At 40.5% G+C, this 18668-nt stretch overlaps 1 protein-coding gene across 1 annotated transcript in view; it reads right to left on the reverse strand.

Moving 5' to 3' along the window:
* JAK1 (Janus kinase 1) overlaps positions 1-18668 on the reverse strand; it is a 212802-nt gene that overhangs the window by 44456 nt on the left and 149678 nt on the right. The window contains exons 10-11 of the mRNA XM_030207520.1: positions 10894-11083; positions 9227-9333 (exon numbers count right to left, since the gene is read on the reverse strand). Coding sequence (XP_030063380.1) covers positions 9227-9333; positions 10894-11083 — 297 coding nt within the window. The remainder of the gene's footprint in view (positions 1-9226; positions 9334-10893; positions 11084-18668) is intronic.

Here is an 18668-nt window from a genome sequence, read left to right on the forward strand (position 1 = left end):
CTGTTCTCCTTGGACAAGAGATGAGAATAAAGCAAACCTGCTAAAATACTACTTCTCTTCGGTGTTCACAGAAGAAAATCCTGGAGAAGGACCGTGGTTGGCTGCTGAGGGTATATCTGGGAAGGGAATGGAGTAGATATTGCACCATTCACGGAAGAAAGCGTTTATAAACAGCTTGAAAATCTGAAAGTAGACAAAGCTATGGGGCCGAATAGGATAAATCCCAGGATACCGAGGGAGCTCAGAGAAGTCCTGGCGGGACCTCTTAAGGATTTAATAGATCTTTATAGATGGTAGAGGTTCCACGGGATTGGAGATGAGTGGATGTGGTCCCTCTTCACAAAAGCAGGGACAGGGAAGAAGTGGGAAACTACAGGCTGGTATAAGATAGTTAACTTTCTAGAAGCCAACGGATTGCAGGATCTGAGGCAACATGGCTTTACCAAAGGAAAATTCTGTCAAATGAATCCGATTGATTTCTTTGACTGGTTGACTAAAGAACTGGATAAAGGACATGCACTAGATGTAACCTACTTGGATTTCAGCAAAGTCTTTGATACGGTCCCTCACAGAAGAATTCTGAATAAGCTAAAACGGCTGAACTTAGGACCCAGTGTGCAATGGCAGCTAAGAAAGCAAATAGAATGTTAGGTACTATTATGAAAGGAATGGAAAACAAAAATGAGGACGTTATAATGCCTTTGTATTGCTCCATGGTACGACCACACCTCGAATACTGTGTGCAATTCTGGTCACTGTATCTCTAAAAATATATAGTGTAATTATAAAAGGTACAGAGAAGGGAGATGAAAATGATAAAGGGGGTGGGACACCTTCCCTATGAGGAAAAGCTAAAGCGGCTAGGGCTCTTCAGCTTATATGATAGAGGTCTATAAAATAATGAATGAAGTGGAACGGATGGATGTGAATTGCTTGTTTACTCTTTCCAAAAATACTAGGACTAGGGGGGCACACAATGAAGCTACAGAGTAATAAATTTAAAACAACTTAGAAAAAATATATTTCTTCACTCAACATGTAATTAAACTCTGGAATTCATTACCAGAAAATGTGGTAAAAGCAGTTAGCTTAACGGGTTTTAAAAAAGGTTTGTGGAAAATGCACTGTTTATTTCCAGGATAAGCAGCATAAAATGTATTATACTGTTTTGGGATCTTACCAGGTACTTGTAACCTAGATTGGCCACTGTTGGAAACAGGATGATGGGCTTGACGGACCTTCGGCTGTCCCAGTATGACAGCTCTTATGTTTTTATGATCGTATGTAAGAGGATTGAAAACTCATTGACCGACAGATGTCAGAGGGTGGTGGTACATGCAAACTGTTCAGAGGAAAGGAAGATGTAGTAGTGGAGTGCCTCCGGGGTCAGTGCTGGGACCGATTCTGTTAATACTTACTGTACACCGCCTTGAGTGAATTCCTTCAAAAAGGCAGTAAATAAATCCTAATAAATAAATATAATTGAGAGACATTGCTGAAGGATTAAAAGTCTGCCTTTTTGCAGATGACATAAAGATAGCCAATAAAGTGAATACCCTGGAGGGAGTAGAAAGCATGAGAAGTGATCTCCAAATATTAGAAGAATGGTCAAAGGTGTGGAAGTTAAAATTTAATGCCAAGAAGTGCAGAGTGATGCACTTGAGAGTGCAGAAATCCAAAGGAGATGTACCAAATAAGAGGAGAGAGATCGATACTCAGCTCAGGAGAGGGACCTTGGGATGATGGTGTCTGAGGATCTCAAGGTGATGAAACAATGCAACAAGTAGGTGGCCATGACCAGAAGGATGCTAAGCTGCATAGAGAAAGCCATAACCAGCAAGAGGTGTTGATGCCCCTGTGTACAAATCATTGGTGAGACCCCACTTGGAGTATTGTGTTCAGTTTTGAAGGCCGTATTTTGCTAAAGATGTAAAAAGAGTAAGTGGTTCAGAGAAAACTGACCAAAATAGTATGGGATTTGCGACATAAGACATATGAAGAGAGACTTGACCTGAACATGCATACCCTGGAGGAAAGGAGAAACAGGGGTGGGTATGATAAAGATGTTCAAATATTTGAAAGGTATTAATCTAAAAATGAACCATTTCCAGAGACGAAAAGGTGGTAGAACTAGAGGACATGAATTGAGGTTGCAGGGAGGCCGTCTCAGAAATAATGTCAGAAAGTATTTTTTCACAGACAGGGTGGTAGATACCTGGAATGCCCTCCTGCTGGAGGTGGTGGAGATGAAAACGGTAACGGAATTCAAAATTACATGGGATAAACACAAAGGAATCCTATTTGGAAGGAATTGATCTATAGAAGCTTAGTCGTGATTAGGTGGCAACACCAGTAGTTTGGAAGCAAAGCCAGTGCCGGGCAAACTTCTATGGTCTGTGCACTGATCGCGGCTGGACAGATTTGGGCGAGTTGGAGTGGGACTTCAATAACAATTTCAGAAGTTTTAGAACAAAGACTGTGTTGGACAGACTTCTATGGTCTATGCCCTGAAATTGGCAAGGACAAATGAAGATCAAATATACATATGAAGTATCACATCATACCTTATGCTATAAGTTTATCTTGTTGGGCAGACTGGAATGACCATCATCTACTATGTTGCTATGAATGCAAAATGAATTTATAATTATTGGTCTCTTTTACAAGTGTCACACGAATACCCTTTATTTTTTAAAAATTACTGAAATACTAAAAACTCTATACTTATAGTCAAACGAGTAGAATACTGATCATATTTTCCCGATAAACTGTGAACAAATTTATAAAAGAAAAGTTCAAAGATTTTCTATGGTTTATTTTTTTTCAGCCATAGACTTGATTTTTTTGATCCCAAAAGTCTCCCATTTTACAATTTATTCAGTTTAGGACCCTTTTACTAAGCTGCAGTACGCACTAATGCGTGCTTACCGCGGGTTATAATCCACTACCATGGGGAAAGAGGAAGGGCCAGTCATAGTGCAGGCCACTTTTTAGTGCAGCTTAGTAAAAGGGCCCCTTAGAATTATGAATCATGGGTAGAAAATATAATTTTTCGGATCTTGGTAAATTGCTGCTTATTTCTGTCTTGATGATATACTATGGGTATTACTATGTAGGTTCATTACTGTCATGGTATGTACAAAACTAACCCATCTGGAGACATTGCCCCCAAGGAAAACTCAAGTTTCATTTCCCAGCTCAGATCTTCATTCCTCCGGAAGCACCCTATATACTAGAAACTTAATTACTAGGGGTGGCACTTAGGGCTAGATTCTATAAATGGCGCCTAAAAAATCCACATGGTAAACATTTCCGCCTAAGTGTATTCTATAAGCGGCGCTTAGATTTAGGCACAGTATATAGAATACACCTAGTTGATATTCCAGCGTTTGAAAGTATACATGTCCATTTACACCAACAAAAATGTGGAGTAAATCCCTGCATGTAGATTTATGTGCACTGGGCCATATGTTATAACTATGCAAATACATTTTGGAATGACTACAAAATGTTAATTTCCTCACCTATAGCCGCGCCCCTTTTAAACTGCACACACTGGAATTTAGGCGCAGTTCATTACAGAATACGCTTAGTGAGTTGTGCGCGCAAATTCTAATTATTGCCAATTAGTGATTATTGCTTGTTAACAGCAGTTATCAACGCTGATTTGCTTGTTAAATCAATTAAGTTACATGTGTTACAGAATATGCCTGGATTTCAGCACAGATCTCTAGGCATGCTATATAGAATCTGGGGGTTAGTGCACTATTAATTCGATTAATTTAAAAAAAATTTAACTAGTTTTTAAAGTTTTTAATCCTGATCAAAATTTTTTAAATTCCTCTCTGTTGTCTAGTATTGCTATCTCTCCCCTATGTTGCAAGTAACATGTGGGAATCGGTGCCAGAGACCCTATGAAGAGCCAAACAAATGTTAAGAAAAATGCTTGGGGGGGGGGGGGGAGAGATGCTGGACCTGTGTACTGGGGAGGGGGGGGGGGGTCAGCATCAGCAGAAGAGGAGACAAATAGATCTCTGTGTCTGGGATAACGGGTTTAGAAGCAGAAGGGGAGATGCTTGGGTTTATGTATAGGGGAAGGATGAAGCAGGAGAAAAATAGGTACATATATGGAGGAGAGGGGGAGCAATGTGCTATGGGAAGGAAGTGCATGTATGCAACTTTTCATTATATTCAGCAGGTTTGAAAAATTTCCATGCAGTGGGAATTTACCAGTACCAAGCCATCCAGCCCAGAGATGCGAATAATCGTGTGATTAAAAGTTTTTATACCACGATTATTTTTAATCTGTGCCTACTCCTAATTGAATAGCATGTTGTGCAGGATAATCAGCCACGCTGAACATTTGCTCAAAAGGATGTTTGTGTCAACGTTAAAAAATTGAAAAGCATGTGCCCAAAATGCATGCCATGATCAAGCATGATTTGCGATTACAAGTTTTAATCACTGCCCGCCCCTAAGTAATCAGGCACACTCTTGGGCTCATTTTCAAAGCACTTAGCCTTCTAAAGTTCCATAGAAACCTATGGAACTTTGGAAGGCTAAGTGCTTTGAAAATATGCTATTATAAACTCAATCAAAAAAAAAAAAAAGAACAGTGTGACTGAGCAATCTTAAAATATGCCAAAAAATTAAATGAAAAAATAAAAACAAAGCAAAAACTGCCAAGGAAAAACTCATCCAACATGCTAGGTAGCTTCCTTAAGAAAACTTTCAAAAATTCCCTACCTTTTCAAAATTATAATTTGTTTTTCTCTCATTTTCAAGATTTTGTTTTTAATATTTAACTAAATTCTACAAATATACTAAGTACAAAACTTGTAAAGAATACAAGATTACTTTTTAAGATGGGTATTTCAGCTCTGCAAATTCAAAAGGCTTAAGGGTAGTTTCATAAGCTGAGTCAGAACCACATTAATATCCCATGGAACTTGTGGTTTCCTGAGAGGGAGTTTTGTGTTTTGTAAGCCTTTCATTAACTTAGACAGCAGAGGGTGCAGCGACACCAAATTCCCATTACTTGGTTGTGTTACGCTGCTATTGAGCTCAGATGCACTTTACTGATGTTTGAAGGCCAGACAAAGAAAGGTGCAATATATATATATATATATTTAGATTTAGCTCACACCTTTTTCAGTAGTAACTCAAGGTGAGCTGCATTGAGGTACAGTATGTATTTTCCTGTCCCCCAGAGAGCTTACAATCTGAGTTTATACTTGAGACAATTCAGAGTTAAGAGACTTGCCTGAGATAACAAGGATCTGTGGGATTTGAACCAGGATTCCTTGGTTGTCAGCCCAGTGCTCTAACTATTAAGCTGCTACTCCTTTAAATGAGCAGGTAAGAGGTCCAGACTGTCCTGCACACAGCATGAATCTACATGAATCTACAGGATCTTCTCACAGTTTCTTAGAAGCTGGTGGAAAGATTAAGAGCACCGAATAGCCAAGCCTCCAAGCCACGAGTACTAGCAAATGAATGTTTGAATGAGGAATTCTTCCTTGCTTCTCAGTGATCAAAGAAGGTAATTCTAACATACATATCAGCATCAAACCCAAAAACCTGTCTCCAACAGTGCCCAATCCAGGTCACAAACATCCTGCAGGAACCCATGAGCTAGATCCATTCGTATTTGAAGTCAATAAAGCATGGGATAAACACATGGGGTCTGTAAGGAAGAGGAAGGGATAGTAGATGGCATGGATGGGCAGACTGGATAGACCATATGGTTTTTATCTGCTGTCAGTTTCTATGTTTCTTCTGTGTTATTGCTCACACCCATAGATCAGATCTCCCAAGTTTACATGGCTGACGAATGGACTCTTCCTCCGGGAACTCGTCTAACCCTTTTATAAACTCAGCTATGCTAATTGTCTTCATCATATCTTTTGAATAGTTCCACAGATTAATTGTATACTGGGTGAAAAAAAATCTCTAATTTGTTTTAAATGTGCTATTATGATTCATGGTGTGTCCCCTAATCTTAAACACAGTTTGAAAAGGTAAACAATCACTCCCTAATTATCTGTTCCTCCCCAAATATGATTTTATAAACTTACTGTACCTCCTTTCAACTGTTTCTTCTCCAAGAAAGCTTTAACCTATTTAGCCTTCTAAAGAGGAGCTGTTCCATCTGCTTTATCATTTTGATTGCCCTTCTCTGTACCTCTTTTAATTCTGCTATATCCCTTTTGAGATTGGAACTTCAGAAAATTCTCTTCCATCTAACTTGCTAGTCTCACTCACACACGAGTGACACAGGCTGCACATACTGCAGGACATGTTTATCCACTCCTACCCTAGCTGAGATAATATTTAACCATCTCTCTGACCTCATGTGCAACTTTCTTTAAATTAGACACCTTACTTTTTAACTCCTCGTACTCTGTTACCCATCTATATGAATCATCTTTGCTTATATTACGTATTGTGTTGTCATTGTAAGTATTATACTATGCCATACTTCGTATTGTTATTTGAATGTTTTTACTGCTGTAATTGTCTATTGCTCATGTTTGATTTATTCTTATTTTATATCGCCTTGAGTGAATTCCTTCAAAAAGGCGGTAAATGAATCCTAATAAATAAAAACGTGGAAAGTGTTTAAATGAAGAAAATCTGGTCTGCCAGATTAAACTCTAATTTCTTTAATTAAGGTTGTGGAAGGAATGAGCTCAGAGGCAGGGGAAAATAATGTTGCTAAAGTAGTTTTCTCCTTAGCATTTTGAAGTTTCTCAAGAAATAGATATTACACATCTGGGCAGCAGAATGAACCAAGAATGACTAAGGGTTCTTATGAATGTGATACTGACTGTGTGAGGACTCCTAAGTCATATTCAGAAAAACCTTTTCAGTTTTTGAGCAAGCTCGTCTGTCTGAACACCATTGGATGATCTATATATCTATACACACACATGTACATATATCTCAGGAGTCAGTATCCATCTAGGTCAGAAACTTCAATGTACATAACAGTTTTCACAAGGGCAACAAGAAAAAAAACATTTTCAAATTTTTGAAAAAGGAGGTATAGAATGTGAAAACCTTCAGACTGTATGGTTAGGTTTATGTTTTCAATTGCATAAATTGTGAAAATGAGATTAAAGCAAATGATATTTTATTTTATTTATTATTATTATTTTTATTTGTAGCATTTGTATCCCACATTTTCCCACCGATTTGCAGGCTCAATGTGGCTTACATTTGCCGTAATGGCAATTGCCATTTCCGGGTAATAGGGTTACAAAAGGTGTTGCATTAAAGTACATACATACATGGTAAAGCAGAATACATACATGTAAGAGAAGAATACGTTATAGTAATGCATATTGGTTCTTAAGTGAAAGATTGGATTGTGACATTCGTCAACTATAGATAAATTATCTCTGACAATGATTAAAGTGTTAGAGCTTGATCATTGATAGTAAAGAGGTTGATCAGTCAAGTAATCGAAGTTCGGTTTTTCTAATTTATTTGCAGTCATTATTGTTTAGTATTGAGGATGGATGTTATTGGTATACCTTCTTGAACAAATCAGTTTTCAGTAGTCTTCGGAAGATAGTTAGGTCTTGCGTTGTTTTTATTGCCTTCGGTAGTGCGTTCCATAGTTGCGTGCAGATATAGGAGAAACTGGTTGCGTATATGGATTTATATTTCAGCCCTTTGCAGTTAGGGTAGTGGAGATTGAGGAAAGAGCGTGCTGATCTTTTTGCGTTCCTCGTAGGTAAGTCTATAAGGTCTAACATATAGGCCGGGGCTTCCCCGTGAACGATTTTGTGGATCAGGGTGCAAACTTTAAACGTAATTCGTGCAGTTTTTCTCTTAGGGGTTTGGCACTTTCGTATTTCGCTTTCCCAAATATAAGTCTGGCTGCTGTGCTTTGAGCAGTTTGAAGTTTCTGAATGATTTGTTCTTTGCATCCGGCATAAATGGCATTGCAATAATCTAGATGGCCTAGCACCATTGATTGTACTAGGCTGCGGAATACTTCCCTTGGGAAGAAAGGTCTAATCCTTTTGAGTTTCCACACTGAGTAAAACATTTTCTTTGCTGTATTTTTCGCATGGTCTTCGAGTGTAAGATTTCGGTCAATTGTGACTCCCAGTATTTTCAGACTGTCTGAGACCGGAAGGGTGTACTCTGGGGTGTTTATGGTCTTGGGTTATTTGTGTTATATTGTGAGGATAGGATGAGACATTGTGTCTTTTCTGCATGGTGTAGGGGAGTTTTTAAAAGTTTGCCTACAGAATCTTCCTGTTATTTTGGAAGTATTCTTAATAATTTATTTCCACAGTGACTGCCCTCTGTTCAATGCAACACTATTAGCAACCGTAGGAAATACTCCAGTGAAACATGGAATTCTTTTGGCTCATCTCTCCAGTTATAAACCCTGCCACTTCTAGAACACTTGGCTCTCTAGTAATACCATTATATTAGATAATTCATAAAGAGGAATTTAGGGGAAGTTTTCAAAATGTCTGCACTGGATAAAGTCTACAGGTACTTTATATCTGTTCCAAATTTCAAAGTACAGCACAGGCATACTTCAAAGATGAAAACTGCCACAGATTTTTGTGGGTATTTTTTGAATGGAAAATAATACATGGAGACTTTTAAACGAAATCTATGTGCCCTAAACGAGAGGCCCTTTTACAGAGTGTCGGTAAGCCCAACAGGGGCTTACTGCTCGCTATTCTGCGGACAACCGCCGGCCCACAGCCGCACACTGCCCGGTTACCGCTGGGTTACTGCAGGAGCCCTTACCGCCACCTCAGTGGGTGGTGGTAAGGGCTCCCTGTCACATGGCCACTTGGTAAGAGTTTTCTTACTGCATGGCCATTTTGGTTTTGGGGCTTTTTACCCGCTGCAGTAAAAAAGGGCCCTGGTGCGTGGACCTATCACAGGGCCCTTTTTCACGCAGCTTGGTAAAAGGACCCCTATGTTTCTCGGAACACCTCTCAAAGGAGCTATGACTGGACCACTGTGCATACTTTTAGCCATGTTGAAGGGTGATCATTTTCAGATGGCTGATTTATAAAATGCTGTGAAAACTTCCATTTTTTTGCTAGAAGCAAACTAATGCTGTCCTTCATAGTAAAGCTTACAATTGTGTTCTAAACTATCCATTAGCAGGTCTTCAACTACATTTCATTATGACCAAATTAAAGAACTGTTTATTAAAACAGAAAGAAATTCATGAAGGACTTACTTGAATAATCTGCTCTTTGAGGATTCGATGGAAACTCAGTTGACTGAGAGAGTAAACAGGCTGCCATTCCTGGGCTTTCTTTGTTGCTACTAACAAATTGGAGATTTCTGTAAGAAATATACATCTTGCTGTTACTTTAGTTTAGTCCCTAAGCTACTAACTTCAGTTATGTCTTGCTCTCATCTTGATCACGATGTAATCTCCATACTTAGGCCCTCATAGGTTGGGTAATTTTTAAGAGACTTGAGCACATAAAAACACTGTTATACGTGCACAAGTACACTCTTATAAAACTGGCAATTTTAAATTGCCCAAGGTATATATGCATAAAAATAGCCACAGAGAAATCATAAAGGCTGCTTTTATGTGATATAGGTAAAGGCAAGACCAGGAGGAAACAACAGGCAGAACAAAGGTGGAACTTATGCAATTCAAATTGTGGGGCCCATGCAGAAAGAATTGCCGTGGATTTAACCCAGTTTCACCGTGGATTTTAATGGTCCAAAAATGCAGCAATAGTTTCAGCGCAGGTGTCAACTTGTGCAGAAACCATTACCGCAGACCGCATTTAAAAGCATGTTTATGCGGTCATTAAGAATTCCAAGACCATGCAGGGAAAAAAAAAAAAGTTCCACATGCATTTAGCATGTGAATCTTTTTGCCAAGTTCAGCATCCCCTCTCAAATCATCAATATGAAAGAATGAATAGGATGAATGAATCACGTGTAAAATAATGGGAAAGTGAGCACGAGCACAACATACCCCAAAGGGAAGTATAATAAGGAGTAGGTCATACGAATGTGTTCTCTCTAGCACTTTCATCTTAAGGGCTGAACCACATAACATCAGCGCCTCAGCTATAGTGTGGTGTGGGGTTTAATTTACTTGATATGCAGCTTAGATAAGAACGAGGTATCCAATTATACAGATTTGATTGTATTTCCTATATATGAATATATGTTAGAATTATCTGCTTAAAAAGGGTTTGGTAAGCCTGCCAATACTGAATAAGGTCCAGGTTGATTTTGCTGTATGTACATACACTACTTAAGGAGGTGGAACACTTAATGTGCTATGATGGTTCCCTCGTGACTCTACCGCATATTCCTTTTGGGATATAATGGTTGGAATGGGTATGGACTGAGCACATTAATACACAATATACATTTTATTGTTTGGATTTCTGTATGAAGATGGTAGTGTTGATTTTTGGAAATTTATTTTGAGATTTAGTAGGGATTATTTAGACTCAAAAGTATATTTGATTGTTCTTCCGGTTGTTTAGCTAACTGTCCAGGTAGTGACAGCGATTGGGCGGATCTAGAAGCTACCCAGTTAGCAGCGATATTCAGTTCCACAACCATGTAACTGCCTATAAAGGCAGATATTAAAAAAGGCTGGCCCAACTTTATCCGGTTACCTATCCAGATACTGGTCTGAATATCTCTGGGACCAGGATAAGCAGCATCAGCCAACAATACTTGGATATTCAGCACTGACCTTTATTTGGATATAGTCACTGAATATATGGGCATTAAAAGCCCATGGCGACTGATCACCACGAGCTGAATAATCAGAGGGGTCAGTAACACTCCAATATTTTTCATGCATGTTTTGTTTTAGGTTTTTTTTTTTTTTTTTTAACAAACAGGAATTTTCAGAAATACCTCTTGGCTTTGGCGGGCAACATTTTCTCAATGTAAAGCTCACATTGTCCGTTCGAAGAATCTGTACTTTTAGGTGGTCCATCAGTGCTTTTAAAGATGAAAAATCCCTATCTGAACCATTCAGGAAGTAGCCATCTTGTTTCACTTCAATCTGGAAGTTCTTATATTGTTTTGAACTTTTGAATGTATTCTAGAAAGAAAACATGAAATAAAATAAAAACACACATTAATATTGCTTACAAACATTTGGAAACCTAGAAATTAAATTCACAATAATATATTTCTCCCGATTTCTCTCTCTTAAGCGGGGGTCATTTATTAACACGTAGTTCATTAAGAACATTAAAAAGGATAGTAGCAAGGGTCAAATTTTGTTCTTAAAAAAAAAAAAAAAAGTTATTTTCTGTCCTTTGGCTGCTGGAGAGGTAACACTGCTACTGACCTGAATTAGGTGTTAATTAAGGTGAGAGGAAGTAGAATATTTACAAAGGTTAAGGGCAATCTGATTACTGAGTTAGCTTGAACTTTCTGCCACAGCCTACATCATTAACAGATTAGCCTCTAGAAGGCACAGCAGGATCTAGTTTAGTCTTCAATTCTACCCGCCCTCTCCAACTCCCATTGTACCCCTAGAGCAACTCTTCATTTATAGTCATTTATTCTAATGGGGATAACAGGGGAGGAGTGCTCAGAGTTTTAATTACATTTCATTACTTTCTAACAAGAAAATACTAAATAAATCACACAATATACCATATAAGCTAAATACTTTTTTATATTATATTAATATCCTTAATAGTTCAGGATATTTTTAATTATTGAAAAACTCAAAAATATTAAGATGGAGACAAAAGTCCAGTAGCAAGGGGTGCTCTCCAGTCTTTCCATTGAGTGTCACATGTATGATTATCTCCCAGTTGGTGAGCTGTTATATGTGTGTGCCTGATGCAAAGAGCTCCTAGCTCTCAGAGAACGGGTCCATTCTCTTGAGGCTAGAGTAACAGACTTGGAGGAGCTGAGGGAAACAGAGAGGTACACAGAGGAGACCTACAAGGACATTATAGAAAAGTCCCACCTCCAGTCTGATAGCCCCTGTGCTGCCTTGAAGGGAGGTCTCTTAGAAGGACAGCATCATCCTGGTGAAGTAGTAAGTACCCCTGTAGCCAGAATATAAAGACAAACTTGCCACAGAGGCTAAAACTCACAATAACAACTTTTTCAGGTACATCAGAAGCAGAAAGCCTGCTAGGGAATCCGTGGGACCGTTAGATCATGAAGGAATAAAAGGGGCACTCATGGACGACAAGGTCATAGTGGAGAAACTGAATGAATTCTTTGCTTCGGTCTTTACAGAAGAAGATGCAAGAGATCTGACTGTACCAGAAATGGTTTTCAAGGGTGATGATGCGGAGGAACTGAAAGAAATCTCAGTGAACCTGGAAGATGTACGGAGCCAAATTGACAAATTAAAGAGTAGTAAATCACATGGCTCGGATGGCATACATCCAAGGGTACTCAAAGAACCTGAAGCATGAAATTACTGATCTGCTGTTCATAATACTTAACCTGTCATTAAAATCGTCCGTAGTACCTCAGGATTGGATGGTGACCAATGTGATGCCAATTTTTTTAAAGGGTTCTATGGGTGATCCAGGAAATTACAGACTGGTAAGCTTGATGTCAGTGCCGGGCAAAAGAGTGGAAACTATTACAAAGAATAAAATTACAGAACACATAGACAAACATCGTTTAATGGGACAGAGTCAGCACGGGTTCAGCCGAGGGAAGTCTTGCCTCATTAATTTGCTTCATGTCTTTGAAGGTGTGAACAAACATGTGGATAAAGGTAAGCCAGTTGATGTGTACCTAGATTTTCAGAAAGCTTTTGATAAAGTTCCTCATGAGACTCCTCAGAAAATTATAGAGAGTCATGGGGATAGGAGGCATGGTTCTGGTGTGGATTAAGAATTGGTTATTGGACAGAAAACAGAGGGTAGGGTTAAATGGTCATTACTCTCAATGGAGGAGGACAAACAGTGGAGTGCTGCAGAGATCGGTGCTGGGAGCAGTGCTATTTAACATACATATAAATGATATAGAAATTGGAATGACAAGTGAGGTGATTACATTTGCAGATGATACAAAACTATTCAAGGTTGTTCACATGCGGACTGTGAAATATTGCAGAAAGACCATAGGAAATTGGAAGACTGGGCATCTAAATGGCAGATGAAATTTAATGCGGACAAATGCAAGGTGATGCACATTGGAAAGAATAATTCAAATTGTAGTTGCTTGATGCTAGGGCCTGTAGCCCACCTTGGGGGTCAGCACTCAAGAAAAAGATCTAGGTGTTAATGTAGATAATATGTTGAAATCTTCTGCTCAGGTGTGTGGTGGCGGCCAAAAAAGCAAACAGGATGCTAGGAATTATCAGGAAAGGGATGGTGAATAAGACCGAAAATACTATAATGCCTCTGTATCACTCATGCTGCGTACACACTTTGAGTACTGCATTCAGTTCTGTTCGCTTGGAAAAGAGACGGATGAGGGGAGATATGATTGAGGTCTACAAAATCCTGAGTGGTATAGAACAAATAGAAGTAAATCGATTTTTTACTCATTCCAAAAGTACAAAGACTAAGAGACACTCAAGGAAGTTACTTGGAAATACTTTTAAAACAAATAGGAGGAAATATGTTTTCACTCAATGAACAGTTATCCTCTGGAACTCTTTGCCAGAGGATGTGGTAACAGCTGTTAGTATACCTGGGTTTAAAAAAAAAAAGGTTTGGACACGTTCCTGGAGAAAAATAGGCTGCCCTGGGATTTGTAGCATGGAATGTTGTCACAGTTTAGGTTTCTGCCAGGTACATGTGACCTGGCTTGGCCACTGTTGGAAACAGGATACTGTGCTAGATGGACCACTGGTCTGACCCAATACGGTAATTCTTATATTCTTATGTGATGTTGTTGAAATGTATTATTTACCACATCAGTACACTTTGCAGTAAATAATGTATATAAATGTTAATGAATTACTGCCTATGTCAGGGTGGTTCAATGAAAATCAACTGACCCTAAGAAACAAACAATGTTTTTTTCATATTTGGCCAGAGATAGTTGTGACATATCCTCCATACTTCAGGTCTCACATTTAAGAAATATGAATGGTAAAATTTTACACTAGGTTTTGGATAACATCAATTGTTAAACTATATCTTGTGTAGTTAGGAATAAGGAATGCAGGTGGTAGGGAAGGGGGGGAATGGGACTTGATATACCGCCTTTCTGAGGATTCTGCAACTACATTCAAAGCGGTTTACGTATATTCCGGTACTTATTTTTGTACCAGGGGCAATGGAGGGTTAAGTGACTTGCCCAGAGTCACAAGGAGCTGCAGTGGGAATCAAACTCAGTTCCCCAGGATCAAAGTCCACTGCACTAACCATTAGGCTACTCAGTGCAGCAAATTATTTAACTTGGAAACTGTAAAGAGAAAAAATTATTATTGCTGTAGTATATGTCTACATGTCACCATGCATGTCATGAAAACCATTTTTTGTGGGTAAAACAGAATTTACCTGCATAAAAAATAAGAACTCCCTCCTTCAGGGCTTCACACATGAAAGATCAACTGATAAAAATATTTAAAAGAAGAAGCATGCTTCACTCCTGAACAATATTTCAAAGCAGTTTAGATTAAGCTTTAATTTGGCCAATCCAAAGCATGAAATCTCTTCTTCAGTTATTCTATAGTAGATTTATTTGAATGTGTAGGGTTGCCATCTTGCTTCATGACCCATTGACATGGAATTAAGCTCTAGACTTCAATGCCAAAAAATGTAATACGAGCGGTAAGCATAAGAGGGTTTAAAAAGCATTTGGTCTAGTTCCTAAGGGAAAGTCCATAATCATTATTAAGGTGGACTTGGAGGAGGAGGCCTAGTGGTTAGGGTGGTGGACTTTGGTCCTGGGGAACTGAGGAACTGAGTTCAATTCCCACTTCAGGCACAGGCAGCTCCTTGTGACTCTGGACAAGTCACTTAACCCTCCATTGCCCCATGTAAGCCGCATTGAACCTGCCATGAGTGGGAAAGCACGGGGTACAAATGTAACAAAAAAAAAATCCAGTGCTTATACATGGGATAAGCACTATGAAATCTAATTTATGCTTTTGGTGGTCTGTCTCAGCACAGTAATGCTTATGTACTTATATATTTATGGCTCAGCTTCAGTTCAAGGCCCAAAATTCTTCTCTAGAATTTTCTGTTATAAAGCAGAATTCATGGTTCCATCAATGACAGCAAGTCATCCTAGTCCTGATGCAACAAGGCAGCCCCGCAGCATGATACCTCCACCACCATGCTTGATGATTAACATAAGGTTCTTACTTTGGCGGGCATAGTTTGGTTTTCACAAACAAAGCATTTCCTATAATAACTGAAAATTTCAATACTAAACTTGTTTGTCCAGAGAAATTTAAAAAATGATGGCAAATAAGGAGCAGAGCCTATCCAGTCTGCCCACTGACAGAAACTAAGTTGCACAATCCCTTCTTCAGAGATCCTCTGTTCTAGTGCCATGCTTTCTTGACCTCAAATACCATTCTCACCTCCAATAGGGGGCACTTACAACCCTTTCTATAAAGAAATATTTCCTTGTATTACTCTTTATCTCCTTTCATCCTCATCCTATGACCCCCCCATTCCCAGAGCTTCCTTACAATTGAAAGACACCCTCCTCATCCTCCTGCACATTTATATTATTTATTTATATCATGGAGCTATTTAAATGTCTCTAACATCTCTCCTCTCTCTCTTCCAAAGCATGGATGAGATCTTGAAATCTGTTTTCACATCCTTAATTGCAATCCACTGACTATTTTAAGAGCTGTCCTCTGGACTGACTCCATCCTATTTATATTCCGCTGAAGATGTGGTATACAGAATTGCACACAGAATTCCAAATTAGGTTTCACCTGTTTGCCATTCCTCTCCATATGCACATAAACATCCGTCCAGTTTTTGCCTCTTCTACCTATTCAGCCATCTTAAGACAACTCCTTTATCTTGCTCTTTTACGCAAGTATTTCAATCGTTCCCTTCAGTTTTCGCAGCTCAAATGCACGGCCGTGAATCTTTTTAGCAGTAAATCTTAGCTTCCATAATCTAAACCCATCCTTCCTCACGTTAGCCACATTATACCAGAAGTTTAGTGGGACATCAGATGCTCTTTCCTTACTGGAATTACTGCCCGGGGCACGCTTTAGCGCTGGGCAGTAGGTGCCTACGCGCCTTAGTAAAAGGGCCCCGGGCAGTAATTCCATTTTTGACGCGTGTCCAAAGCAGGCGGTAAAAGATATTTTCTATTATGTGGTGCTTACCCGGGCATTTTACGCGAACTGGCCGCTTACCACCCAGTTAGCACGTGAGACCTTACCGCTAAGTCCATGGGGTGACAGTAAGGTCTCAGGCTGAAAATGGACTCGTGCTGGTTTTAATTTTGCCGCATGACCATTTTTGGCCTAAAAAAAAAAAAAAAGCCTTTTTTTCCAGGCATGCTGAAAAAAATGGCCTGCACACATCCAAAATACATGCCTAGTGCAGGCCACTTTTATGTGCACCCTAGTAAAGGGGCCCCCCAATGATTTATTAACAAGTGAAACAAATCCACTTATCTCTGAACTTAAAAGTCTAAGGCCCAGATGCACTAAAAAATCGTTAGAGCCCTTCCCTTACCGATTCCCTTAGCGAATTGGTAAGGGAAGGGCATGCATCAAGGAATAGGAATGCAAATGAGCTGCTCGTTGTAGCTCACTTGCATTCTCTATTCCATCGGTAAACAGTCGGCCAGTCGACCGGTGGAGCATGCGCAGAGCAGCCAAGCGTTATGCTGGCTGCTCTGCGCATGCCAAGAACGTTCTTTATGGACGTGCTTCACTTTAAAAAACAAAACTTTAAAAACACTTTAAAAACAACAAAAAAAGACGAGCGTGTTTAGCTCAGCCCCCCCCCCCCCACCCCGAGGTCGCCGCCGCTGCCACTCCCCCCTGCATTGAAATGACAGCTTCAACACTGGCCTCCCTGCCTCTTCTGGGACTGGTGGTTGGGAGGCGGGGATAGTGCTGGGCAGACTTGTACGGTCTGTGCCAGAGCCGGTGGTTGGGAGGCAGGGCTGGTGGTTGGGAGGTGAGGATAGTGCTGGGCAGACTTATACGGTCTGTGCCAGAGCTGGTGGTTGGGAGGAGGGGCTGGTGGTTGGGAGGCAGGGATAGTGCTGGGCAGACTTATACGGTCTGTGCCAGAGCTGGTGGTTGGGAGAAGGGGCTGGTGGTTGGGAGGCGGGGATAGTGCTGGGCAGACTTATACAGTCTGTGCCCTGAAGAGCACTGGTACAAATCAAAGTAGGGTATACACAAAAAGCAGCAAATATGAGTTATCTTGTTGGGCAGACTGGATGGACCGTGCAGGTCTTTTTCTGCCGTCATCTACTATGTTACTATGTTCTGCACCCCCGTGGCCCCGCACCCGCCACCGCTCCCCCCCCCTCCACCGGGCCCTCACAGCACCTCTCACCTCCGTGTGAAGGAGCTGCAGCAGGCAACAGCTGATCGCTTTGCTTCGGACTTCCCTTCTATCCTCCTTGACCCGCCCTCATCTGACGTAAGTTACCTATGTAGGTTACTTACGTCAGACGAGGGCGGGCCAGGGAGGAAAGGAGGGAAGTCTGAAGGGAAGCCATCAGCTGTTGCCTGCTGCAGCGCCTTCACACGGAGGTGAGAGGTGCTGTGAGGGCCTGGTGGCAAACGGAGGGGGGCGGGTGGAGGGGTGAGCGGCGGCGGCAGCGGGGGTGCAGAGGATGGCAAGGAGGCCGGTGCTGAAGCTGTCATTTCAATGCAGGGGGGAAGGGAGAGCGGCAGTGGCGGCGACCTCGGGGGGGGGGGGGGGGCTGAGCTGAGCTAAACGAGCTCGTCTTTTTTTTGTTTTTAAAGTGTTTTTAAAGTTTTGTTTTTTTAAAGTGAAGCACATCCATAAAGGACGTCCCTGAAGAGCACTTTTTCCCCCCCAATTTTTTTTGTAACATTATAGAAGTTTTTCATCCCGCGCAGCCCCAACGACAGGTACAGACCCTCTCGTTAGATTTTCCAGCGTTAAGGCAATCGGAAAAGGTTAGTGCATCTCATTACAATAGGGTTTCTACACAATTTGCTCATCTGCATTCCGTTTTCGTTAGCTGCTACCGTCGTCAGAAAAAAGTCTTTAGGGCATGCCAGGGTTTACTACTTGCTCGTTAATCGCTCGTTAATGGCTCTTTAAGTTTAGTGCATCTGGCCCTGAATCCTTGCCCTACAGTTATAATGCAAAGGACTGGAATAATTGCTTAATGATAAAAATCAATCAACTTACAATTAACTTATTCCACTGTCAACAGCATACAGTTCTCCCATTTTGTCTTTTAATTCATTGTATATTTAACCTGTCTTTACATCTCAATTTCGTGTTTAATTTTTGGCAAATATTGATAAGAGAAACCAGCACATATATGTTTAGTTTTATTTTGAATTGCATCAGCTGTATATTGACATTAAATAAGATCGTACCTAGACAGTGGCGTACCAAGGGGGGGGCAGTCCGCCCAAGGTGCATGCCGCGGCGTGTGCCTGCTCCGAGTTCGCTAAACCTTGTTGTTCACTGCAGCTCCCTCTGCCCCGGAACAGGTTACTTCCTGTTCCGGGGCAGAGGGAGCTGCAGCGAAGTGAAGTTTAGCGAATT

Source organism: Microcaecilia unicolor, chromosome 6, assembly GCF_901765095.1.
Source record: "Microcaecilia unicolor chromosome 6, aMicUni1.1, whole genome shotgun sequence".
NCBI classification, from domain to species: domain Eukaryota; kingdom Metazoa; phylum Chordata; class Amphibia; order Gymnophiona; family Siphonopidae; genus Microcaecilia; species Microcaecilia unicolor.